The 25,560-nt window shown below is 44.7% G+C and overlaps 2 protein-coding genes and 1 non-coding gene across 4 annotated transcripts; all 3 read left to right on the top strand.

The window, feature by feature from the left end:
• Window positions 1-6,080: 6,080 nt before the first annotated feature.
• Window positions 6,081-7,226, top strand: LOC101786860 (paired amphipathic helix protein Sin3-like 2). Its single transcript, XM_004967912.3, has 2 exons — window positions 6,081-6,559; window positions 6,644-7,226. Exons 1-2 carry the CDS (start codon window positions 6,528-6,530, stop codon window positions 7,023-7,025), a joined length of 414 nt encoding a protein of 137 aa, XP_004967969.1. The 5' UTR covers window positions 6,081-6,527; the 3' UTR covers window positions 7,026-7,226.
• A 1,652-nt stretch (window positions 7,227-8,878) lies between these two features.
• Window positions 8,879-11,262, top strand: LOC101786467. Its single transcript, XR_002677583.1, has 3 exons — window positions 8,879-9,068; window positions 10,399-10,479; window positions 10,555-11,262. It is a non-coding gene; the product is annotated as an uncharacterized LOC101786467 (transcript).
• Window positions 11,263-15,316: 4,054 nt separating this feature from the next.
• Window positions 15,317-24,334, top strand: LOC101786062 (paired amphipathic helix protein Sin3-like 4). Of its 2 annotated transcripts, none has more exons than XM_012846295.2 (23): window positions 15,317-15,712; window positions 16,041-16,280; window positions 16,404-16,572; window positions 16,674-16,772; window positions 16,854-17,024; window positions 17,215-17,533; window positions 17,973-18,106; window positions 18,256-18,331; window positions 18,414-18,443; window positions 18,526-18,791; window positions 18,868-19,022; window positions 20,061-20,188; window positions 20,285-20,539; window positions 20,632-21,282; window positions 21,404-21,459; window positions 21,605-22,255; window positions 22,329-22,429; window positions 22,539-22,677; window positions 22,757-22,909; window positions 23,105-23,268; window positions 23,348-23,459; window positions 23,551-23,722; window positions 23,893-24,334. In XM_012846295.2, the coding sequence occupies exons 1-22, from the start codon at window positions 15,639-15,641 to the stop codon at window positions 23,701-23,703; spliced, it is 4,296 nt and encodes a 1,431-aa protein (XP_012701749.1). In that variant the 5' UTR covers window positions 15,317-15,638; the 3' UTR covers window positions 23,704-23,722; window positions 23,893-24,334. The 2 variants fall into 2 exon arrangements, with proteins under 2 accessions (XP_012701749.1, XP_004967968.1); XM_004967911.3 differs by having other exon boundaries at window positions 21,371-21,459.
• Window positions 24,335-25,560: the final 1,226 nt, after the last annotated feature.

Raw genomic sequence — 25,560 nt, 5'->3', positions numbered from 1 at the left:
TGCTAGAGGCTAGGCTAGCTAATTTCGTGTTTTGATTTTGACTGTGTGCGGTCGCAAAGGTCGGAGAAATCTATCCATTTCCTAAAAAGCTAATTTCGTGTTTAGAATACTCGCATGTTTTCGACTTGTTACCGCATCATCATCAGAGCTCTTTTACGGTGCATTATACTAAGCTATACTAGTGTTCGAAAAAGACTAGTATAAAAATATGGTTGAGATTAATTGTATACTGCTAAAAATTTTACTAGTGGTATGGGTAGTATACATGATATATTATGGGGAAAAAGAATAGGAATGGCATCTATCTAATTTTAATTATTTTCGTCATGGCCCTACCCATACCCAAATAGAGCCCGGCCCACATCCATCTATGATTTCGGATCTTATCCATCCTATCGATCCAATGCACCGGCGTTTCGTTTCTGTCGCGTGTGGACGGATGGGCGGAGGCACCATTCCAGGTGCGGGGTGCCGAGCGGCTGGAGAGAACGGGTGACCGAGGACGGCGCGCATTCCATGAGGCTTTGTGCTGCTAGTATAGATATGGTCAGAGGCCATCTTTCGATGCAAACATCATGTACTGAAGTTTATTTGGTTAAACTGCCACAAGGTTGCCAAGAGGGGAGATTGGGTTGTGCAAATTAAATGACTCAAATACAAAGTGTGTACCATTATTTCGTAAAATTTCGTGCAACATGACCGCATCAGTTAAATTGGGGTTTCTAAGACGAAAGCTGGTGAGCAAATGTACACAAGAACATGTGACTGAAGCCAGGGCTATGGCATCAAACATGGCGAGTAGTGCAGCGCAGCCTCTTTTACTATCTTCCTCTTCTTTGGGACAAGAGGATGGACGTGGAGGTGCTGGATCAGGCCGTCACAAACCCGAACTCGGCACGCGAGGAATGAATGGCGCCACCGCCTTCCGTCCGGACATGAGCGACCTGATCCCTCTCAACGCCGTTGTTTTCCCGAGGTGGGTGTGGAAGCGCTCGTGCTCCGGGACAAGCCCTGGTGCGGCAGGCAGCCGGGCAGGAGAGGCACGTTGCGCCAAGGTAGATCGCCGGTGACGCGCCCTGCTACAGCGGCGGACGGGCAGGGACCGGACGACCGGGCATTGGCGGTATGGTGCGCCAGGCACGCGCATGGTGCACCGTGGAAAAGATCGGGAGAGCCGGCCGTGGGCGGCGGTCTGGACTTCGCAAGGCAGATCGGGAAAAAAAAACTAATCGAACCTTAATTAATAATTTTAATAGTAGTTACTATATTACTATTACTAATGGATGCTATATACCACTAAGTGGTAGTATAATGCACCGTAAAAGAGCTCCATCATTATAGCTCCTCGTCTCTTTGTCCTAGCTAGTATACGGCCATCCTATGTTTAATTTTAACCTCTACATAGAATAGAACAGTGAAGGCGTGAAGCATAAGCATGCATGCATTGCTGGAATGGATGGATGCCACCACCACTTCGCTAGCGGGGCCTGGATAATGTATCGTGGATCACTCTCGGATTCGGATACGGGATACCACCCAAAGCTGCAAGTAGCAGCTAGCAGCTAGCTCTGCATGCATGTGCATGGCGTCCTATGTGCTCTGAATCTGATCGATCGGTTAGGTCACTCTGCAGGGAGTGGGAGATCAATAACACCATCCAGCTAGGCAGCTAGCACTATCCACGCACAGCCGACATGATCTTTACGCACAGCCGGACAGGCCGGTAAAGATCTTGGTTCTTGATCGATAATGGATCGATTGCTGACGAGGCCGGCTTCGTGGCCCATTCATGTACATATATCCTGATTCCCGAGTGTCGATATGCTACGCGTGTCCATGACCATGTAGTTTGTATACTGCATATGCTGCTGAATATACCCCAGAATAAATTCAAGTTTTTCCTTAAAGATTAGGAAGATACAACTAAAGATAAGGGCCCGAGATTTAGTTCGTGTAATAGCATGGAGTGTAGATGAAATGGGTGTGACGAACTTTGAAGGTACGATCATATACGGACGGAGACCTTCGTCAACAACGGGTGGGTGTTCAGTTACAGGATTTGTGCTTAAACAGTACCCTTTTGTAAACATTATTCTACTGTTTGTTGCTATTTTTGTAGCTATTAACTGAGACTTGTAATATTGAATGATTAAGTGCATGTCTTACAGAAAGAGAGGTCAGGATAAAGACGATTTCTTTGTCTAAAAAGGTAGGAATTGAGAGAACTGCACTCCAAATTATAAGTCGTTTTAGCTTTTTATGTATATAATTTTTTTACTTTTTACTACGTACCTAGATATACGTTATGTCTAGACATATAATAAAAACTATGTATCTAGAAAATAACTTAGAACAGAAGGAATATGGTACTAGAGACTAATTTAAAATTTTCTCCTCAGGTCGCAATGCTAACAATCGATGTTTTGTATAATAACCCACACCTTTATTTTATATTAGGATATACTTATAAATCTAATAAACTTATGATCGTAATAAGAAGTCTTTTCCTGAATATATAACTTTCATGTTTCAAAACTGAATATACTATTAGTTATTTATTGATAGTCATTTTTTCAAAAAAATGTAGCCAGATCTTCATCCAAGACCAACATGGAGAATCGAAGTTTGTGCATGTTACAGATGCATGGCAGACATCAAGCAATAATGCATTGTACTATACACATATGAGATTTCTAGCTAAGGTTCCTTGGTGGCAAAAGGAACGATGATCATTTTTCGTGGAGGAATAGCTATTAAATTAATCTTTCGATTCCCATGTAAAATAAAAGAGAGAGAGCACATGCATCAGCCAGCTACGCTGAACATTGGAACATTTACACTGTTGCAGATTATACAGTCAGCTACAGCAATTATGCTTGCTGTTTCCCCCACAACAAAATTCCAGAAAAATGCGATTCCCCGCGTACTCGCATGATCGATGATCTTCTCCAGAAAATGCAAAAACCCTGGAGATAAGATTTGCATGTCGTGTTGGAAAATTTGGAATTAATAATCCTGGATTCCCACTCCGGAGCAAGAGCGGATCAGTTCTCTTTCTCATATTCGTCAGTAGCTGTAGCTCTCTGTCCCTAAAAGTGGAGCTCCGTCTGTCGAGCGACTGATGAGTGAGTGGGTTCTGATATGCTCCGAACAATCTGATGTTTCAGGAAGCGTCGTGAGCTGAAGCATTGCAATGCCCTCGTCTCTTTTTTGCATAATTCGCATATATATACGCAGGTGTTAATCCAATCCACGCAGAGCGCGTGGGTTCGGCGTAGATGCTGCAAGCGATGTATAATATAATTAAGCTCCGTTTTGGCATATGGTCGTAGTTAGTGAAAGCTCTTATTTATTTCCAGATCTGGATGCCATCGTTAGACGTCAATTAGGTCTTGCACATCGTAGGGATCTTGATGACGAGGGCGAAAAAAGATAATTTCCGTCAAGGATTAAGGGCGTGTTTGGAACTGCTCCACCTCATGAAAAACAGCTCCACTTCACCAACTTCATTTTTTTCAACTCCACTCCACCAACTCTAGAAAAATATGGAGTTGTTGTACGTGTTTATCTAGTTGCAGTACTCCAGCTCCAAAAACATGAAGACTTGCTATGAATAGTCTATTTTACCCTTTGTGAATGGATCCACACGTCAATCTCTTCTCTTTTCTCCCTCTTCTCTTCTTCCTCTTCTTTTTTCCTAACCCTTCCAACCCGCACCACCCGTGCCATGTCCGACCCTCTCGCCGGAGCTCGCCTCTGTGACCACCGCCGACCACCCCAAGCCTCCCGTCACCCTGCTACCCTATTTTCGTCCCACCCAATGGCCTACCCCACTCGGTCGCTCCAACCTTCGACGTGGGATCTGCATCGCCGTCGGAATTGACGTCTCGATTCAGAGAGAGACGGTCGTAGCTTGCCTAATTTTTGAAGGAATCGGTGACGAAATCGATGAAATCGACAGATAGATGGACCTATAAGAACATCACACAGTCACAGCTTGCCTGAATTGATGGTCAAGACCTGCGACAGCGCAAGACCAGGACAACCAAGCATGTGGTGGCACCTGGAATGCCGCCTGCACAAGTGTGAAGTCGCACATGAGGTCGGAGCCTTGGAGGAGCAACGCTCCAGACTCTCACCGGGTAGGCGTGTTGTGGATACTCGCCTTCCTTTCTTATTCTTGATTTTGATTTCTTTTTCTGCTCAGATTTGGGGAGGAATAAGCTATGGTTACTTTGCGCGAGTCAATGGAGAAGATGCTGGAGACCTGCAAAGGATAGAAGACGGAGCCCCTGCTACTGACCAGCGCGGCGGCGGCGCTTGCAGCACCAGCGCGGCAGCCCTGTCGCCCCTACGACCGACCACAAGCAGCGGCACTGCGCGTCTCGGCTAGCTGCGGCAGCGCAGCCCAGTGCCTGCAGCCCCGGCGCGGCATGGAACGCGGCGACGGCGGTTGCAGTCTCAGCATCCATTTTCGCCGGAGATTGGGGCCGACAGTGCCCAATCCGTAGGTGGCAGCACTAGTCTGAGGAGGGGGCGATGGGAGAACAACGCTGATTTGTTTTGTTTAGCGAATCGACACGTGTGTAATCAGTGGCATGGTGATTAATTACCCCACAGCTCCATGAAAAGTTATCAAACATGAATTTTATGAGCACCCCTTGAGGTACTTCAGAAAAACCTTGGAGTTGCCCTCTAGATCTACCTTTTTTTTTGTAGTTGGGATTGTTGGAGCTGTAGGTATTTGGTAAGATGGTTTGGAAGCGGAGTTGAAAAAATTGGATGGGAGCAGTCTCAAACACGCTCTAAGATTCTCCAGCCACGCACTACAGCGTAAAACCGCCATACGAGAAGATAAACTAACCATATTTGTGATGGAACATGCCCAGCTGAAAATACCTTTCGGATTGACAAGGCAATCAGTTTACTTTTGCCCTACTATTCCACGTAGACTGAATCTAATCTCCACATTTCTGAAAAGCCAAATGACAGTACATCAACAACAAAGCCTTCCAAGCAAATTGTGGTAGCCTGATGCATTAAACAATACTCCCTCCGTCCTTAGGTCGTTTGACTTTATAAGATCCATACATTTTGCTGTGCACTTAGATATACATTGTGTTAAGATATATAGTAAAATCTATACATCTAAAAAAATCAAAACGATTTATAATTTAGGATGGAGGGAGTAATATTTCGTAATGAACGGAGGGAGTAATATTTTGTAACGAACAACGACATTCTGTGGCATAAAAGATCAAATGTCCTCCGTTGCAGTTTACTCGAAATCACAATGTAGACTGTAGTAAAACCAACCGATCATTGTGTGATTGAGAAACAAAATCCAACCGGCGGCTGTTTAAGCCATGGCCCAGTAGCTGGAACTAGCGGCCCGGTAGCCTCGTTTGGGCCGAGTGAGAGATAGTACCAAGCTACTGGGCCTACTTGACGGAGAGCTGGACCGGAAAACCTATCCATCTTTCGCGAGGTAGGAAATTGAACATTCTCGTACTTGAGATTCATGCAAGTAATGATCTCCATCAGATCTATATCAAACCTCCCTCCCCTGCCTACGCCACCGCCCCCGTGCGGGCCCTGCTGCCACCTCCTTCCCTTCCTCCCCTACTTGCGCTGCTACCCCCACCCAGTGCATCACCCTGCCACCCACCCCTTCCTCCCCTGCCGTCACCGTGGTCAGCCGGTGCACCTCCCGACGCCGCCACCCTTGCTGGCCGCCGCAGCCGGAGAAGAAGGTTGGATTCAACTTTTTTTAAAAAAAATGTTGGTGCAACTTTTTTGAAAAATGTTGGATTCAATTTTTTCTAAAGAAATGTTGGCTCAACTTTTTTGAATAAATGTTGGTTCAACTTTTTGAAAAAAAATGTTGGTCCAACTTTTTATCTAATATTTTTTTAGTGGATCATCATCAAATAGGAGGGTTAGGGAAAAAGGTGAGGAAAAAAAAAAGATAAGGTTGAGATGAATCTTGATGGGTTGGAAGTTTCAACTCCTTTCTATTCCTGTCTTATCTTCCGCAAGATAGGTAGGAGCCCCCGAGCTGGACTAGCCCGCCTGCCTGAAAATGGGGAGGAAAAGAAAATAAAACCGCATCAATCCGCATGCAACTGAGTTGAATTCAGTTTGCTGGCGAGATTGGACTGGAGAGCAGCGAAAGAAGAGGCGCAGAGAAAGGAAAATCGTTGTGTGGATCTTAGACCCGCGCAAGTAGCTAACTCATCGCTTGCCCGGTCAGTATCTATCAACCAGCCCCAGCAACCTCCGGCTCGGCTTACCCTATTCCTCCGCACTGTCCATGGGTCCATGCATCCAATCTTCAGCCGATGAGCTAGCTGCCCGCCAACCTAAATCCATCCCTGCTGAATCCATGGCTCTATAAATTAAGCAGGGCATTCTTCACTCCTCCTCCCGTATCAGTCTGCAGAGTGCAGAGGAGTCCATCCTCACTTCAGCCGCTGCATCTCTGATCGATCTTGCCTGCATCTGAGTTCAGGTCAGCATCCTTGGACATGACGACCTACTCGTCGTTCTCCAATGATCGGTAGGTGCTCGATCTTCAGTTCCTGGGTGACCTTTCGGTAGGATCGAACGATCGATGCGTCCTGATCTGTTTGTCTGAGTTCAGGCCAGTCGGAGACGGGCGGAATAGCGCGGCCGCCGAAGCCGCCGCCGGAGGAGGAGGAGGAGGAGCGTGGCCATCGCCGTCGGCAGAGGACGCGATGGGTTTCGTGCAGATGGTGAAGGAGGCGTTCAAGGACCGGCAGCCGGACAAGTACCACCTCTTCCTCCGCGTCATGGACGACTTCCGGAGCCAGCGGATTGGCGTCGCCGAGGTGGCGTCCACCGCCGCCGCCCTGTTCCGGGACAGGCCCGACCTGGCGCTGAGTTTCAACGCCTTCCTGCCCAAGGGCCACAGGATCCAGCTCGGGATCGACGACCTCGCCGCCTACTTCATCCGGGACATGAACCTGGATGACGACGATGGCGGCGGCGATGATGACCACTGACCCCGTATCCGTACATCGATGCGTGACTGTGTCGGCGTGTACCCACCGCACACATCATCATCTTCATGGTTTTTCATGTCCCTTTTTTTCTTCTTCTTGCTACCTAATTGTACTCGCCGACGTCACCATCACATGTATATATTGTGGCCACTGTCGATGCTAGTTTTTTTTTATCATCAGGTAAAGGTTTAAAATTATTTATTTTTTCTCCAGAATTGCCAATGCAAGAACAAAAAAATATGTCAAATTTGCACCTCTTTGTTTGTTCTTTTATGAAGCAAATCCACCATTATCAGGTCCATCTGCCTTGAGTGAACCCTAACAGGAAACCATGATGCAGAGATCTCCGGTATCAAATTCTACTGGAATTTAATCAGAATTTCAATTGCCTTATGTTTAGCAATTCGGGAAAAAAAAAAGGGTAAAAAACAAAGGAACAAGACGAAACATCATTGTGGGCCACATTGAATCTGAACCCCGTTGTGGGCTTGGGCCATGATATTACGTGTCCCAGTCACGAACTTCGAGGAGCAGCTACCGGGCCGCCACTCCGCCAGGCAGGATCCGGGTGACCCGCTCCTAACTCTTCGTTGACCTCCCATATGATAAGGATGGCCGCAACACACGAACACCACCCACCTACCACTCCTCTCGTCTGACAGGAGGGCCTCGGGCGCCGACCGCAACGTAGAGGCCCACATGTCATGCATGGAAATCACTTTATGCACGTGCGCTGCGTCGAAGGATGCCTCACCGCTTCGTCTTCCCTTTCCCCTCTCCCCTCTCAACACCACCACACCACACCACCGCCGTTCGAATATTCCAAGCTTGCGATTGCGCGAGGAGGAGGACGAGGAGGAGGGGAGGGGAGCGGAGCGCGGCGGAACCCTAATTGCCTCCTTCGACTGCTAACAGGTGCGCCGCTTCCTTCTCGTCTTTCCCATCCCTGCCTGTTCATCCTTTAAATACGGGCATTCTAGCTGTTGCGGTTGCGGGCTGCTGCGCCCGCCGATTCGAGGTGCGTTTCCTGCCGCTCTGCCGCGATGTTTCCTTCCACTGCCTTATGCTTGGCTCAAGCTAGGTTACAATCGTTGGCATTTGGTTAATAGTTTCGTGAGGTAGTTCCGCATTTTGGTTCAAGCTAACTGCCAGCTGTTGCGCCAAGCCTTATCCAGTCGTGCTTGTGCTGCGATTGGGAATGTATATCCTGCGCCTTTTGGATCGTACTCCAAATACATTTCGATGGAACGGCCGTTCTTCGGCAGTTGTGAAAGCAGGGCGTTGCAATCATTATTATCGTGATTTAGTCCCTGCCGCTGCTCTATTGTTTCAACATTCAGAATTACGCCATTACCTGCTTTAGTTGTTACCCTTTTCTAGCCTATTTTCGTTTCAGATTACGGCAGTCGTGTAATTGAGTTTTTTTTACTTGTTTCTTGACTTGTTCAAGACTGCTATTTGCTGGGTTTTTGTTCCTGTTCGGTATTGCGCACAGTTGATTGGTTCATCCTAACGAAATGACCTGGTTCACACGTTTTACCTAAGCATCTTTTCTGTTTCGAGAACAACACATGATTTTAGCACATGAAGTGAATGACCTCACATCATTATGGAAAGCAGGCATGGTTGGTGCTTTTGTTATTGTGTTTGGTGTTGCGGTTGGCATGTACTGAAATTCCACTCTAATATGGTGGCTTTGGCCAATCATATAAAAAACGTTGGTTGCAAGATTCATGGCGCTTCATGGTAGCTGCTGCTGTTCTTCTTTTCTATTGGCTGCAGTTCGGAGGCAAATAGTAGTGCAGTTGTTTGTTGGTCTTAGTTGAGACTGCTTGCTATCTGAGAATGGATGCGGTAATATTCCTTCAATGGTGGTAATTGCTTCTTCTTTTGCAGCTCAGAGGCAAGGGAGGAGGTACAATGCCTAGAGCAAATGAGATGTTCAGGGCAGATTCAAGAATGATGGTGGCCTTTGGTGCCTTGACATCAAAACCCCAGCAGCTGACATTTGAAGATTCGCTCAGATTTGTGAAGAAAGTGAAGGTGAGTTGAATGTTTCAAAAATATATGACTTGCCGTTACTTGATTTTCATCTGTGTGACCAGATTGCCAATCCTGCTTTACTGCCTTGTCTAATGAGTTGCCATGAACTGGCTGGTACCACCATGCACTTACAATTTAATACTGAGTCTTCTTGTCTCCTATTTTGATGTACACCGAGTGTCGAATTATCTAAAACCCATGTGATAGGAGGCACGCCCAGGTGATGTGTGCTCATGTGCTGTCATGGGCTTTCGGTTGGGCTGACTGGGCCTATTGGGCTAGGTTCATTAGGGTTAGGGTTGCTCAGGGGTCAATTAAGCCTCTCTATATAAGGAGAAGAGATGTATCAATTGAATCAAGCAAGAAGCAAATCAAGGTTAATAGGAGATCACTCACCCTATCCTTGCCTTGTGGTGCGGCTGTGGCCGATCGGCGAGGTTGCTCTGCAGCCCTGCTTGGGTTCAGGGCCATCCAGATCCATGTTCATGAGGTCCTGTAATAGGGCTTGCAAGCATTCCCTTTTGTGAGGTCCTGCGGATACGCAGTTTGTAGAATATAGAATGTACTGTACTCTGAAATTTCTTTGTTAGAAAAAATATTCTGAAATGTGGTTTTAAACTTGTAGCAGATAGCTACCAGCAGGATAACTTGCTAGCCCACTCTGCAGCTTTCAGAAAGTGATTACTGATTAGCCATCATGTAGCCTCTTAGCTCGTTACCTGGGAATTGCAACCAATGGTTCATAGTTTATCAAAAAATATGTACACTGGAGCAACCCCCCAAAGTATACTAGTCGTCTGAAACAATTAGCTGGTAAAGAAAAGAGTGAGTAAAGAATACAAAGGCATGTTGGGAGGATACTACCAAAAGATCTTATTGACTGTATAACTCATTTCAAAACTTCTGCTGCAGTCATTACTCATTAGGAACAGAACTGCAGGTTCACATGCTAATTTCAGACAACTTCTGGTAATGTTGGATAAATTCTGAGTATATTTTTCTAGATCATTCTGGATCAGGGATTGTTTCTGCATTATGCAATCGGGACCCGATACCATAACTTATATCACCCTCCAAGTAGGATGCTTACATCTGAATGATGCTCTGTAGAGTTTGTGTGCAGCTATAGTTCTTACCTTCTTCTCTGTACTAGGTAACAGGTAATTCAGCTATTTGATTGGATAATAGATCTGACATTTATAGTTACTCATGCATTCTCTGATACTGGAACTGCTGTATGAACTATGGTCCTGATGCAATAAGATGGAACGGGGTGTATTGTCCCTGAAACTCTAAGAAAGCTTATGCTTCTCATGACCTTGTTTCTCAGGCCCGCGATTACATGTTGTATTTGTCACTATTTGACATTCTCGGAAGAATGGAACTGTCCCAGCTTGATGCCTACCAAGAGGTATGGATGCCATCCTCTCCTTCCTTGACACATTTTCTGAACTATGGGTGACCATTACCTCCTTTTGTTCTCCAGTTACAGCTGCTATTTCGAAATCATCCAGATTTGTGTGAAGAGCTTGAGAAGTTCAGACCACCTGTGCGTATAAAGCACGCAACAAACAACATCTGGCCCTGGGTTATCGTGTGTGCCGTCCCATTGGTTGCAGTCAGCCTAATCCCAGCGCTTGGAAACCCAGTACTGTGGTTCGTTCAACAAACTATTGGCGAAAAGATGGCCGCGTGATTGAAGCTCCAGTGCGGTACATACATATGTAGTTACCTCCAATTATTGGCCCCATCATGATCAAATTAATATAGTCTTTATATATATGTATATAGTTAGTTAGACTGGCATTGTGGAAGGAAATTGGTGTTCTTGGTGATCAAAGTATCACTTGCAAGAAATTTAGTCGGTACTTGCATTGGGGGGTGCAACCGTGCAAGCCTTACCTGAACATTACTCATCTCCATTTAGACTGGGTTTAAGTGCTAAATCAAACTTCCATGGCATCCCTCTGTTTCCTGCTATAACTAAGACAGGTGCTGTTGTTATGCTGTGAGTTATGGGTACGCCTCCTGCTTATTCCATCAATGGTATGATCAAACATGGACGTACATATGTGTATGTTGGATTCACACATGGAGAAATTCTGTTAAGCAGTGCCTGTGCAATGAGTTGTTAAGGAGTGCTGTATCGGATAACGGAATAAGTTGCCCTGTAAATGACTTGTGGGGCTCCATATATCAGAGTTGAACTTTCAGTCTGAATTATGGACTGCTTGTGATGCTGTGTCCTTCTGAGTGCAGCCAGTCTTGAGTGTATGAGATACTGTATCCTGGTCATTAGGCGTTGTTGCTAGGAGTAAATAGCCGTGTCAGAGGTAAACATGATCGAAGTGATATGGGTCAGTGAGATAAGATCGCGCTTCAGCATCTGCTTGGAGGCGTTGCGCGAGGTGGAGGCGGCGGCGGTCAATGGGGGCGTACCCGTGGAGCTGCCGGGCTGCGCGGACGCCTCCCACCGACGTGCCCGTTTTGTACCTGGACCCCGAACTCTACACTTATATGCCGGATTTATGAGTGCATAGCCAGTAGCCCAGTACCAACACTCCAACAGTCAACCATGGCGTCTGCTTCATGCATGCCGTCGTTTAGGGCCTGGCGAACGCAAGCTGCTGTTCTTCTTGAGCTCCCAACAAATGTCGTCCCTGAGGAGTGTTCATACCTGGGAGGGGGCAAAGTTTTTATTGGAAGATACAGGTCAAAGTCAGGGGAGTGACGCGCACACAGATTTCATGGACGCGTCCGGGGTCCGGCTCCGGTGCACGCAGAGGCGCCAACACGCTACGTAAGGCGGCTCGGGGAGGAAGGACCGGACCGGACCGGACGACATGGTCCACGCCCTCGTCTGACCTCATCCCTGTTGCTCGGCTCGTTGTTACAGAGAGAGCTGGATGGGATAGGTCTACTGGTGACAGGGAAGAGGCGAGAAGGATAGCAAGCAGCCTTGCTCGCTGGGCGCTTCCGCAGGATTCCACTGAAATTCTCGCGTTCCAAAACAGGGTAGGGTTGCTAGCTACTGAAAGGCACTCTATGTTGCTGCCAAACCCTAGCGGTTAGTTGCATTGAAGACTCGTATAAAATAAAACAAAAATTAGGCCATGGAATATACTCTGTATGTGTATATCGTGGCGAAAGGGGAAATGGAAAAAAAGGCAGCCTTTAGGCCGTGCCTTAACCTTTTCCAGGATACGCGTCCTTAAATTAAACTATGTACAGTTTGGTTTCAATTTAAAAATCATGTGCTACGCTAGCTACGGAGGCGATCGAATCCGGGGGACGCATTAGCGGTTGCACGACGTGCTCGTGCCTGAGTCTTACTACCTTGCAGTTTAGGAGAGCTAACCCGATCTCCAAGCGAGGAATTGCACCCACCGGAGCAAAATCTCCTTCGCCCGGTCGCCCCCCTGCCGCTTCTTTAACTAGTATATAGGAAACGTGCCGGCGGAGGTTTGTCAGGTCAACACGTTGTGTGCTCTGCCTGGTTCAGCAGCAGTCGCGCACTGAGCTTCGCGTTTGGTGCCTGATCTGATCAAAATGACGAACTGTATACTCCCTCTGTCCCTTAATATCTGTCGCCGTGGGAAGCGTGCTGATCAAACCTTTTTAAATTTGACTACATTTGTAGAAAATATTAGCAATATTTATATTTTAAAATAAATTTATTATGAAAGTAGATTCAACAATCTATCTAATAATACTAATTATGTAGCATAAATATTAATATTTTTTATATATATTTGGTCAAAGTTGATTACACTTGAATTCTCGAGAACTGAGAATGACTGGTAAAAAGGGACGGAGCGAGTAGTATCAGACATCAAATCAAAATGTGTACGATCAGTGTCAGGCTGTTAGCATTATCCAAGAACTCATATACCTTGCCATACGCATTTCCGTAACAAATGTTTTCATGTGTCCGGATGCGATCAGAGAGAATAGAGTTTTTCAGTGTAGTTGACACAAATTTTAGCCTCCGAAGAAAGCTGGGTATATTTGCCCCTTTTAAAAAAATTTATACAAGTGTACTAACTTTAAAAGAGGGCTAGTAGCGAACATGTGCTCGCTACTTCCTTAAGTAGAGATTGAGTTTGTGCTCCGTTACACTTCTTACCTAGTTGGCCGTTAACCAACAGCAACGAATAGAGCTTTTCAAAAGTTTGTATAGAAGCGCTCACGATTTTTGCTACCTGGATGAAAGATTGCCAATGGTCACCTCTAAAAGTTTGCTGGGTAGAGAGAAGAATGATGGTTGGAGAGCTACAAAATCGGTGGGAGGAGATGACGTGTGGAGAAAGGACATAAGTCAATACAAGTGGAGATAAGCTAAGGAACAAACACGAATGATAAAACTAGCAGAGGTGAGCGAATGAAAACAACACTAAGAAAGGGAGAAAAAGAGGTAAGTGAGTATAGTAGGGTAAATCCAAATACTGTTCAACAAATTATTCAATACTAACATAAATAATATTTTTATTTGGTTTATGTATATGTTATTAGGCCAATCTAGTTACCCTTATAACATTACCCTAGTCGATTTGCTTCCCGACGTCTCCGAGCAAAACCCTATCATGACACTAAGGACATGACCACATATATGTGTAAAAGCAAAACTGATATCAGTTTGTGTCAAAACTAGGCTTCATTGTATGTTTCTGTTTTGATCGATTTGGTTTGGTGACTTTGTGCTCCATCATGCTACTTACTTGTTAGCCGCTAAAAAAGAAACAGACAAAGTTTTTAAAATATTTGTATAAAAGCGCTTACAACATTGCCATCTGGACGAAAGATTGTTAATGACCACTTCTTAAAGTTTGTCGTGCAGTGAGAGGAATGACTGTCGGAGAGCATACAAAATCAGTGGGGGAGAAAGGACACGTGCCAGTAGAAAAACGGAGGTGAGCTAAGGAACACGCATGAATGGAAAGAGTAACGGAGGTGAGCTAAGGAATACGTATGAATGGAAAGAGTAACGGAAGTGGGTAGACAAAAACGACACCGACAAAAGGGAGAAAAAGTGGCAGGTGAGCGTAAGCAAGGTGAATCAAATACGTCAATTCAACATATTATTTAGTGCTAGCATGGATAATCTTTCCATTCAGTTTTACGTGGATGTTGTTAGGTAAATCGTAGTTACCCATACAATGTTACCCTACTCGTTAGCTGCTAAAAAAAGAAACAGACAAGGTTTTTAAAAGATCTGTATAAAAGCGTGTACAACATTGCCATTTGGATGAAAGATTGTCAATGACCGCTCCCAAAAGTTTGTCGCATAGTGAGAGAAATGGCGGTCGGAGAGCATACGAAATCAGTGGGAGAAGATTACGTGGGGGAGAAAGGACACGTGCCAGTAGAAACGGAGGTGAGCTAAGGAACACGCACAAACGGAAAAGAGTAACGGAAGTGGGTAGGAAAAACGACACCAACAAAGGGAGAAAGAGAGGCGGTGAGTATAAGCAAGGCGAATCCAAATACTTAATTCAATTCAATGTATTATTTAATACTATCACGTATATTTTTTCTGTTTGGTTTTACGATGTTATAAGGCAAATTATAGTTACCCATGCTATGTTACCCTATTCGGTCCTTTGCTTGCGGACGTCTCCAAGCAAACTTTTTACTCACCGCTGTGTTCGTACTTCGTACCAATAGCAATCTCCGTAATTCCATATTAGCGGCCACACCATGCGTATACATCTTTTGCAACTTTGTTACTAACGGAAGCCAACACCCACGTATTTTGTTAGCAACTTAGCATTTCTTACCAAAAGAAAAATAAAATCGAAATGGAATGAAAATACACCACACAAAACCACGGCGCTCTCCCTGCGTCTCTCTCGTGGTTAGGTTAACCTGCAGCGCGTCCCGGCCCGGTCGTACCCCCGCTGACATGTGGCCCCGTTGCGCGCTAATCCCTTCCCGACCCCCTTCTCTAATCCGCGCGTAGCCCGCACAGCCACCGCCACGCCGCCCCGAAATTTTCCCGGGGGGGTATCCGCACCCGCTGCTACCGGCGCGTGTGTTACCCGCAGCACAAGCCAACCCCCCCGACCCGGACCCGGTGAGCTCACCGCCCTTCTAAGCACGGCCCACCCCGGCCGCGCCCATCGCCGCCGTCCACGTGGCCCTTATCTCGGATCCGGCGGCGGCCGGCCGTGCAACAACGGCCGCGGGCTGCGTCCCCTCCGCGATAGGTTTACTTAGCGGAGCCCTCACCCCCATTTCTCTCTCTACCCCCCTCCGACCCCGAGCCCGAGCCGTTCCCTTTCGTTTCGTTCTCGCTCGCTCGCCCCCCTTTTCTCCCTCGCGTCTCTGGCGATTAGCTCCCGCCGCCTCGTGCTGTCCAGGCGCGGCGTCCGGCGAGGGTTGGAGGGTGGTCGCGGCCGGCAGATCCGGCGTCGGCGGCGGCCGGCGTGCTCCGGGGTGAGATCGGCGGCGGCGGCGGCGGCGGCGGTGGAGAATAAGGGGGGTTGCTGCTCGAGGGAGGAATCGGCTCGCGCGCGTGGGTGAGGAGGAGGGCGTGGAGGTGGAGGAGCAGGGAGGCCGGTGCATGGGGGCATGAAGCGCGGCGCCAGGGACGACGCGCTCATGGGGTCACAGCTCAAGCGACCCAACCTCGCCCGATCCGATCCGTGAGTCGCCGACTCTCCGGCCCGCCTCGCTACGGTTCCTCGCCGGCGCCGCCGCGCTCGCTTCTGTGTTTTTTTTTTGTTTCTGTTGCGCGTTTGATTCTCGTTTTTGGGTTGCCGTCCTGCTGCGTGGGGTCGGCGAGCGAGGGAGAATATTTGAATCTGCCGGGCGAATTCGGGGTTTGTCTGGGATTTGTTTGATTTTTTTCGCTGATTTCGTGGCTGTTTGCCCCAATTTGAAGTCTAGGCTGTAAAAATGTTTATTTTTGCGGTTTTTGCCCCCCTACGGTTCTATCCTGTGGTCCAACGGTCCGGTTTTCTCCTTTCGCAGGGCGGCACAGCCGCAGCACATGCCTCTGCCCGGTTCAGCGTCGGCGGCCGCGCCGCCGCCTCAGGCTGGTGCTGCTCCACCAGCGCAGTCGCAGCAGGCGGCGGGTGCTGCCTCGGCCAACCAGAAGCTGACGACCAACGACGCGCTCGTCTACCTCAAGGCCGTCAAGGATAAGTTCCAGGACAAGCGGGAGAAGTACGAGGAGTTCCTCGAGGTCATGCGCGACTTCAAGAGCGAGAGGTTGGTCCATGCTGCCAGCCCGCCTTTGGCCAATCCGATTCTAACCGTTTCCCATGTTCCCCTGGAGCTAAATATTTACGTTTCTACTCGTTAATCGTGCGGTGGTGAAACTGTCGGATGCAGGATCGACACCAATGGAGTGATTATACGTGTCAAAACCCTTTTCAACGGGTACCCTGAGCTGATCCTTGGGTTCAACGCCTTCCTGCCCAAGGGCTATGCGATCAAGCTACAGGAGGAGAAGAAGCCTGTAGATTTTGTGGAAGCAATCAATTTTGTGAACAAGATAAAGGTATTAATATATGTATACACATATAGGTTGATCTATCATGTACTGATGGTGTGATATGCGGCGAACTAGCGATTTATTGCAACATTGCTTTCCTTTCACAGAATCGGTTTCAGCATGATGAGCAAGTTTACAAGGCATTCTTGGACATTCTCAACATGTACCGCAAGGATAATAAGTCCATCCAAGACGTTTACCAGGAGGTACTATTTTCTCTTGCTGGTTTTTGCTTGTATGTCTATGCTTGCGCTAAAGTTTGTGAGTTTGCTTGTCATTTTTGGCAGGTTGCTCAGCTGTTCGCTGAACATAAAGATTTGCTTGAAGAATTCCAGCACTTCCTGCCTGATACCTCAGTGGCTCCACAAGCAGTGGCATCTTCAAGGGGTGGTTTGGTTAAGCGGGAGGACAGGGGCTCTCTAGTGCCTCCTGCCAATAGGACCCTTCACGGTGATAAGGTAGAAATGACGTGCAGTTTTGTGGATTCTACTTATTTTCAATTTAAAGGATAGTTAGCTTGCAGGAAGTAGGATAAAGCTGTGTCTTGGTTGTCGGTTAGCATTTTCTGTACTACTGCATCTAGACACCATCTCATAGCTCTTATGCTACAAAGATAGTTGACATGCCACCTTTTCTTTCTTTCTTCAGAGGGACAGAGCTTATCTGTCACATGCCGACCGTGACTTCAGTGTTGACCGTCCTGATGTGGAGCATGATCGCCAGAGAAGACGTCTTGATAAAGAAAAAGAACGGAAGGTTGAAAGGGATAGAAGAGATTATGAGAGAGAAGACAAGGATGGTGAACATGACAGCAGAGAGCTGGAGATTGGACAGCGTAAGCGAAAGCCTTTTCCAAGGAAGATGGAGGATACTGCAGGTGCTGAGACACACCAAGGAGGCCCCAGTGAGAATCATGGAATACATAGCATATCTGCTTCATCGTACGACGATAAGGATGCGCTGAAGAGTAAGTCTTTTGGCATATTCCGAGTAGTTGCACATTATTTATGTTCGGTATGTTATATATGCTACTTCACATCCATCTTCATAGCACCATCCTTGAAAGTAAAAATGCAATTTGGGTGCTGCAGGACCTTAAAATATGCTGGATAGTAGATGTTAAAAACGATGCACAGACATATTTTGTTACTATATATGGCTGAATTGGGTTTGCTACTTTGCTTGAATATCATTGGTCTCTTATGCATGTCTGCAAAACCTACTTTGCTTGAATATCATTGGTCTTTTATGCATGTCTGCAAAACCTACTTTATGCTGTCATTTCTAATACTTACTACTTGGTCAAATTTAGCTGTTATGTACCATTAATATCTTCTGTACGTTTGGAGAAAATGGTTTGCTCTCTACTTGTTTTTTTACGCCCATGCTTTCTCTTGCAATATCAGGCGTATACACACACGAGTTCCATTTCTGTGAGAAAGTGAAGGAAAAGCTGGAGCATGATGCTTACCAGGAGTTTTTGAAATGTCTACACATCTACAGCCAAGAGATTATCACGAGAAGTGAACTGAAGAACTTGGTTGGTTTCTTATTTATTCACTCATCCATTCATTTGTTTACACTTAATAGTTGATTTTTTTTGCATCCCTTTACTAACTTCACTCAATAGTACTTGCATGAGTTTACTTAACAAAAGGTGAATCACGGATAAGTTACATTGGTTTGCAGGTGAATGATATACTCCAACATTATCCAGAACTTATGGAAGGGTTTAATGAATTCTTGGAGCATTGTGAAAATATAGGTAATTTATTACACAGTTCATAGATATTTATGATCATCTTGTAATATGGATGAATTCTTAAAGTTTTTGTACCTTGTTGCAGATGGATTTCTTGCTGGAGTCTTCAATAAAAGTATGTACTAGCTTGAAACTTTGCATAACAGTGTCCTAATTATTTCAAACTATCATGTTAACATTGATTATCTAATATGAAGGGCCAACTGCAAGAATTAAAACGGAGGATAAGGAGAAGGATAGAGAGCGGGATAGGGAGGACAGGGATAGAGATCGGGAAAAGGAAAGAGAAAAGGAAAGAGAGAGACTTGATAAAGGATCAACATTCAATTCAAAGGAAGGTGCTAGCCACAAACCGTCTATGTTCTCTGGCAAAGAGAAGTACAACCTGTCGAAACCGATTTCAGAGCTTGACCTCTCAAACTGTCAACGATGCACTCCCAGTTACCGTCTCCTACCTAAAAACGTAAGCTGATTCATATAATGTAGTTCTCTGTGTACTGTGTTTCATATAACACTTTTTTGTTCAATCATGTTTTCAGTATCCCATGCCCCCGGCCAGCAACAGGACTGATCTTGGAGCCTCTGTTCTTAATGATCACTGGGTATCAGTGACATCAGGAAGTGAAGATTATTCATTTAAGCACATGAGGAAGAATCAGTATGAAGAAAGCTTGTTTAGATGCGAGGATGACAGGTGCTGATTTATCTTTGCTATACGTAGATTAAACTTCATAGTTGTGGGCATATGAACTTTGAGGAGAACAGTCTTTCAGCATTCACATTAGCAAGGGCCTGTAGAGCTACCACCAATATTTAATATCCATGCTGTTGCTAGTGTTTTACATTTTTTATGTGAATATGCGTAAGTAGTAGTCCTATATTTTGGTGGAAAGAAATAAAAAGGAAGAAAAACCATTTGCTTAGTTGCTCGTACATGTGGTTTAATTAGTCAATGGTATTTATTTTATCTTTATCTTTTTAAGATGCATAGGCATAAACCATGCTCCTAAGGGGGGTTGGCTAACTGTTAATAGATGGCCCATATTGCATGCCATATTTTCCAAGTTTGACGCGTTGTGCATTGCATGCTTTTGTTTTTGAACCATTCTTAACTGAGTATTTGTTCATGTGCTGTATCTTTCCTTCTGTTGTTTCCTTATCTTTGCTCACATAATCTCATACCTTTTTCCTGACTACATGTGCTCTAAGTACTTGGTGTAAACTATTAACAAGAAATCAGTGCTAGTGGAAACCCCTGTATCTCTTGGCAGCAGTTGATTCCCAGAAAGCTTAATTTGTTAGCTTGTGACCAAAGTGGAAAACAGTTGTTCCTGCATGAATAAGTAATTAAGTATTAATTGGGTAGTTGAGCTGAAGTAGTTGTACCACTGAAGTTTGCCTTGCTGATGTATTTTTGTAAGCTTGATTATATTAAAACAGAAGCTATGTTTACAAATCTAGGTGTGCTGCATATGGCAGGCATGCGTATATTATCTTAAAATTATTCTCTGGAGTTACGCCATCTAACCAGCAAGGACTCAAAAACTTGACTACTAAATTTTACCTGTCCCGGCTGGTACGACCGTAACTGGCTGGTTCACCGTATTTTTGCCTCTAACCAGCATCATTTCACTTACGAATATTATTTGTTCTTTATAAGCTGTGTAAGTGTAGCTTATGCTGATTCAGTTCTTAACTGTGGTTTGAACTTGTTCTTAACTTCTTTTTTCAGGTTTGAGCTCGATATGCTGTTGGAATCAGTTAATGCTGCGACTAAGCGGGTTGAAGAGTTGATAGAAAAGATGCAAGACAACTCAGTAAAACCTGAGAGTCCTATACGCATTGATGAGCATTTAACTCGTAAGTATTTGTTCAGGAATATAGGTTAATAATATTTGGCGATGCTTGAACTGAATGGAGCTTGACTGGTATTGTGGGTTGTTGACGCATTGACAGCTTTGAACCTGAGGTGCATTGAGCGATTGTACGGTGATCATGGTCTGGATGTGATGGATGTTCTTCGCAAAAATGCTAGTGTTGCATTGCCAGTTATCCTAACTAGGCTCAAACAAAAGCAGGAAGAGTGGTCAAGGTGCCGATCAGATTTCAACAAAGTTTGGGCCGAAATATATGCCAAGAATTACCACAAGTCACTTGACCATCGTAGTTTCTATTTCAAGCAGCAAGATACGAAGAACCTGAGTACAAAGTGTATGTAAAACTTTATTACATGTGAATGTTTCTTCTGGTTGTAGGTCCACCCTTGCCTGGTGCTAAACTATAATATTTTATTCTTTGTGTAGCTCTCCTGACGGAGATAAAAGAAATTAATGAGAAGAAAAGGAAGGAAGATGACGTACTCCTTGCCATCGCTGCTGGCAATAGGCGGCCTATAGTTCCCAATATATCATTTGAGTATGTAGACTCAGAAATCCATGAAGATCTACATAAGATCATCAAGTACTCCTGCGGCGAAGTCTGCAATTCTTCGGATCAATTAGATAAAGTGATGAGAATATGGACAACTTTTCTAGAGCCAATTTTGGGTGTTCAGCCTCGAACGCATGGTTCTGAGGATCCAGACCTAGTTAAGGCTAAGAGCCGAACAGCAAAAACTGGTCTTGCAAGTGTTGGGGAAAGTAATACTGGAGCAGGGATTGTTGCCAAACAAGGCAATGGCGATGAAAGTGAGCAAGGACCGTCATCCCGGGCTAGATTGGCAAATGGAGTTGCAACAGACACTCAAAATGGTTTCCACGATGCAGATCGAACTGCTCGTAGAGGTGAGGAACCATCAAACTCTGCATTAAATGGAAGACTGCACAGTGCTGCACCTGCCGCAGATGAAACACCTTCCATAAGTGCCCAAAACATGGCTTCTACCGAGCGATCCGCAGAGAATTTACCTGCTGTTAGGATCGAACAACAGAAGGCTAATTTGGAACTTACGCCAGGTTTGTTCTGCTGCTTCGATATTCTTTGTTGTTCATAAGTTGGTTGGGTTTCATGTTGCCAGTTCTTATGGTTTGCATGGATTGCTAGGTGTGAATGCTTCTAAAAGTTCTCATGATGCAGTTGAGACGGCTGGTGAAGGCGGCAGGGGTGGCAATGAAACATTGCCTTCTGCGGAGGTACAAGATCTTTCATCAAACCATTTTTACTGTCCAGCTATGTCGCAATATAATTGGATATTTATGTATACATTCACTGCTTTCCTAAAAAAATGCATCCAGCAAACTCATTTAACTCATATTTCTATTTTTTTTTCTTTGACAGGGAGGGGAGACAGGGAGGCCGGGATCATCTGTAAATGGCACCAATGAAGGAAACAAAGGGCGCCTGAATAATGAAGGTTCTGCAGCCCATAATACTTCAAAAGTTGAAAGAGAAGAGGGTGAATTATCACCGAATGGAGATTTTGAAGAGGACCATTTTGTTCCTTTTGAAGATGGAGCATCTAAAGCAAAGGAAGGTTCCACAAGCAAACCGTTCCAGGGTAGGCCTGGGGAAGTGGTACCATCTTCTGAGGCAGCCGGCGAGAATGATGCTGATGCTGATGATGAAGGCGAGGAAAGTGCTCAGAGGTCTACTGAGGACAGTGAAAATGCCTCAGAGGCTGGTGAAGATGCATCGGGCAGTGAATCTGGTGATGGTGAGGAATGCTCTCGGGAAGACCATGATGAGGAAGAAGAGGATATGGATCATGATGATCAGGATGCGAAGGCTGAAAGTGAGGGTGAGGCAGAAGGAACAACTGAGACACATGACGTGGAAGGAGGACTATCACTACCGCATTCGGAACGCTTTCTGCACTCAGTTAAACCACTTGCCAAGCATGTACCTACAGCTTTGCATGATCGAGATGAGAAGTCCTCACGTATATTTTATGGAAATGATTCGTTTTATGTCTTGTTCAGGCTACATCAGGTCAGGTTTCCACTACCCTTGGTTTTATATCTCTGTATGCACTGTCTTCTTGCTAAATAAGTGTCTATTGCAGATCTTATATGAGAGACTCCTTTCAGCAAAAACAAACTCTTTTACTGCGGAAAAGAAATGGAGGACTTCCAAGGATACAAACCCGCCTAACCTATATGCGAAGTAATATTTGCATTTCTGCAATGTTCACAATGCATGCTACTAAAATAAATATGTTCACAATGCATCATACCCATATATGATGACTTACTGATCTGTCTTTCCTATGAAGGTTTATGACTGCGCTGTACAACTTGCTCGATGGTTCTTCTGACAACACCAAGTTTGAGGATGATTGCCGAGCTATTATTGGAACTCAATCATATGTACTCTTCACTTTAGACAAACTGATTTACAAAGTGGTGAAGCAGGTAAACTGGTTCATCCCTTATTCTGTTAATTTTGTTCGGGCTTGGATGACATATTAATTATCAAATTTTGTGATGCCAGCTTCAAGCAATAGCAACAGACGAAATGGACAATAAGCTTCTGCAACTATATTTATATGAAAAATCAAGATCTTCTGGGAGGTTCTTTGACCTAGTTTATCATGAAAATGCCCGTGTCTTACTCCATGATGAGAGCATATACCGTTTTGAAAGTGTAAGCAACACTTTTTGTGCAGTCTCTAATAATTCCCATGCTTCAAAACTTCTTATGTTCTCCTGTACATGTGCCAAAATGATTGCTCATTCTTGTGTACTACAAATGCGAAGTTCTACTGTGCAGACAATGCGTACTTTAATAGTTCTTTCTTTTTGTGGAATGATGTTGATTAGTTTGTGCTGTCAATGGCAGTGCTCAAATCCGACAAGGTTGTCTATTCAGCTGATGGAATATGGTCACGAAAAGCCAGAAGTGACCGCAGTATCAATTGATCCAAATTTTTCCTCGTATCTTTTTAGCGAGTATTTGTGTAGTATGTCAGATAAGAAATTATCTGAAGGCGTCTACCTTGGAAGGTATTATTTTCTCCGACTCACGATGAAACTCCTGGTTCCATTTCCCTTGTTTGTGTCTGATTGTGTGTTGTTCTCCCAGGAATAAACGAAAACATTCAAATAACGATGAACCTTCAGATTCTTTGAAGGCAATGGATGGTATCAAAGTTGTAAATGGTCTTGAATGCAAGATATCCTGCAAGACCTCTAAGGTATGGCATCTTGATCTGATTGGATATTCCATCACATGCGATTTTAGTCAAGAATAAAGAATGAAGCAACCTGTCAATGCTATGGATGCAGGTCTCGTATGTCCTTGATACTGAAGATTTCTTGTTCCGTTTGCGGAAAAGGAGAAAAGTTTTGCGTGGTGGGAATGTGCCTGACAGGTTGCAGATTTCAAAAATATCTGCTGCAAAAGTGCAGCGCTTCAATAGATTCCTATCCAAACCATAGGACCATTTGGCATGAAATGGTAATTTTGATAGCTTCCAACTTGTGCATCATTTGATGTTATGTCTGTCTTTAATGGCCTACCGGTTCAGTAAATTTTGCATCACGGCATCACGCTTTTCCAGTCACAATTTCAGTAATTTTTTTTTCCGGACAGCAGTTTTCTATTTTTAACAGTCCTCACCTTTGCAGCCATCATTGTATCTAAACATGGAGATGTTGCTGGGGCAGCCAGCTGCTTCGCTTCAACAATGAGAATCTGCGGGAGTTCCATGAGTCCATCGATAATTCTCGCAGAGTGCCCTTTTGGAATAACAGCTGGGAAAAATACATAGGGTAAATACAGCAAAGCGAAGGGAGCGTGTAGGCCACCGCAGTCAGCTCTGTTGTGCTGAAAGATGTGTATATATGTATTAGGAGCATGTTGTTTGTTCTGGTTACCATTCACTGGGTTCTTGATGGAGGTCTGTTCCATCAGGTATTTAACTAATCATCATTTGTTGCTGTTGGTATAGGTCTTCTGTTCTTTTTGCCGTCGTTTTGCATTGAAGATATGTAGTCAAAATTAAAACCCGTGTCAAACAGTTATGTAGCCTTCGTTTGGTTAATCAATCAGACACCATAATTTCTTAGAGGCTCCTGGGGAGGTGTTTTTCCTTTCTTCATGCTTAGTGATTTAAAGCTTTGGACCAACATTTTTGCCATCCATCCCTAGCGTGCATCCAATATCGCGTGATTTTGTTTTTTTATGTTACTATTACTGGTTTTGGCCAGCAAAACAATGTATGTTCTGGAATGCAAGGATCTCTTATCGGTAATTTTAGCCACTGTTTTCTATCGGAAGAATATCGGAATCTACACTGATTTCTATTAGAGTATGGGATGTTTATAAAATCCAATGATTTTTACTGTAACAGTTATATTTAGATTTATATTATTCTTCTAAATGCATACTCCCTCCATATTTTTTCAATTCAACTATGTTTAGATTTTTTTCAATTCAACTTTTTTAATTTTAAGTACGAATAGCAAAATAATTATAGACTAATAATATAAAAATTGTGTTAGTAGGTTTATTGTGAAACCAACTATTATAATATATAACATTTTCTATTAAATAATTATTTATTGACTAAAATTGTAAAAATATTTAATTTTGGAAAAATCTAAACGTACCTAGACGGAGCAGTTTGGAACAAAAATAAAAAATCTATTAACGTAGTTCTCCAAAACGACTTTTGTGACCGGTGTGAACAGGCCGTTGGCGCATGTTGTGACTTGTGAGCGTGGGTTTTGAGTTGGGCGGGCGGGATGCAGCTGGGCTGCGCGATGTGATTAGACGGGCAGCTGTAATGGGCCGTCATCAGCTGTGGATCCAGCGGCACTTGTGTAAATGGACCGTGTTGAACGAACAGGGCCATGGTCAATTCATGATGAACAGTAGCACCAGTTTGCTTTTTCAAAAGAAATAAAGCAAGTGAATGAACATCTGCATTTCGGCATACACGTACGGGCATGATCGTGGAGAGAGAGGTTGCATCAGGAGGGAGGGAGGGAGGGAGGCAATTTGGAATCCCTGCAGAAATAGATGATCAAGCTCCATTTTCGTTCCATTTCATTTCGAACTGCCCTCTGCTTCTCGATGTGTCATGTTTGGCTCCTTCGTTCAAGTATAGTCGTTATCATTTATCATGTTGAGTCATGTAGTTCGTCTTAACTAACAACCATAGTTGGTCTAAAAAAAGTACCAACATAGTTCAAAGAAACTTGAAACACTCAAGTTCATTTCTCCTCACCTCAGGACTCACAAACTTCAGCTGCTGCAACTGTAGAATACTGAATACATGAGATGATATTGAA

The sequence above is a fragment of the Setaria italica genome, chromosome V (genome assembly GCF_000263155.2).
Source record: "Setaria italica strain Yugu1 chromosome V, Setaria_italica_v2.0, whole genome shotgun sequence".
NCBI lineage: Eukaryota > Viridiplantae > Streptophyta > Magnoliopsida > Poales > Poaceae > Setaria > Setaria italica.
Note: the sequence above shows the minus strand (reverse complement) of the source record. Positions and strands in the feature narration are given on the sequence as shown.

Bases quoted from the DNA above. Each gene is read 5' to 3' on its own strand.
- LOC101786860 (XM_004967912.3), top strand. From the start codon at position 6,528: ATGACGACCTACTCGTCGTTCTCCAATGATCG. The intron at 6,560-6,643 runs GTAGGTGCTCGA...GTCTGAGTTCAG, and splicing joins TCGTCGTTCTCCAATGATCG to GCCAGTCGGAGACGGGCGGA.
- LOC101786062 (XM_004967911.3), top strand. From the start codon at position 15,639: ATGAAGCGCGGCGCCAGGGACGACGCGCTCATGGGGTCACAGCTCAAG. The intron at 16,773-16,853 runs GTACTATTTTCT...CATTTTTGGCAG, and splicing joins TCCAAGACGTTTACCAGGAG to GTTGCTCAGCTGTTCGCTGA. The intron at 20,189-20,284 runs GTAAGTATTTGT...ACGCATTGACAG, and splicing joins CATTGATGAGCATTTAACTC to CTTTGAACCTGAGGTGCATT.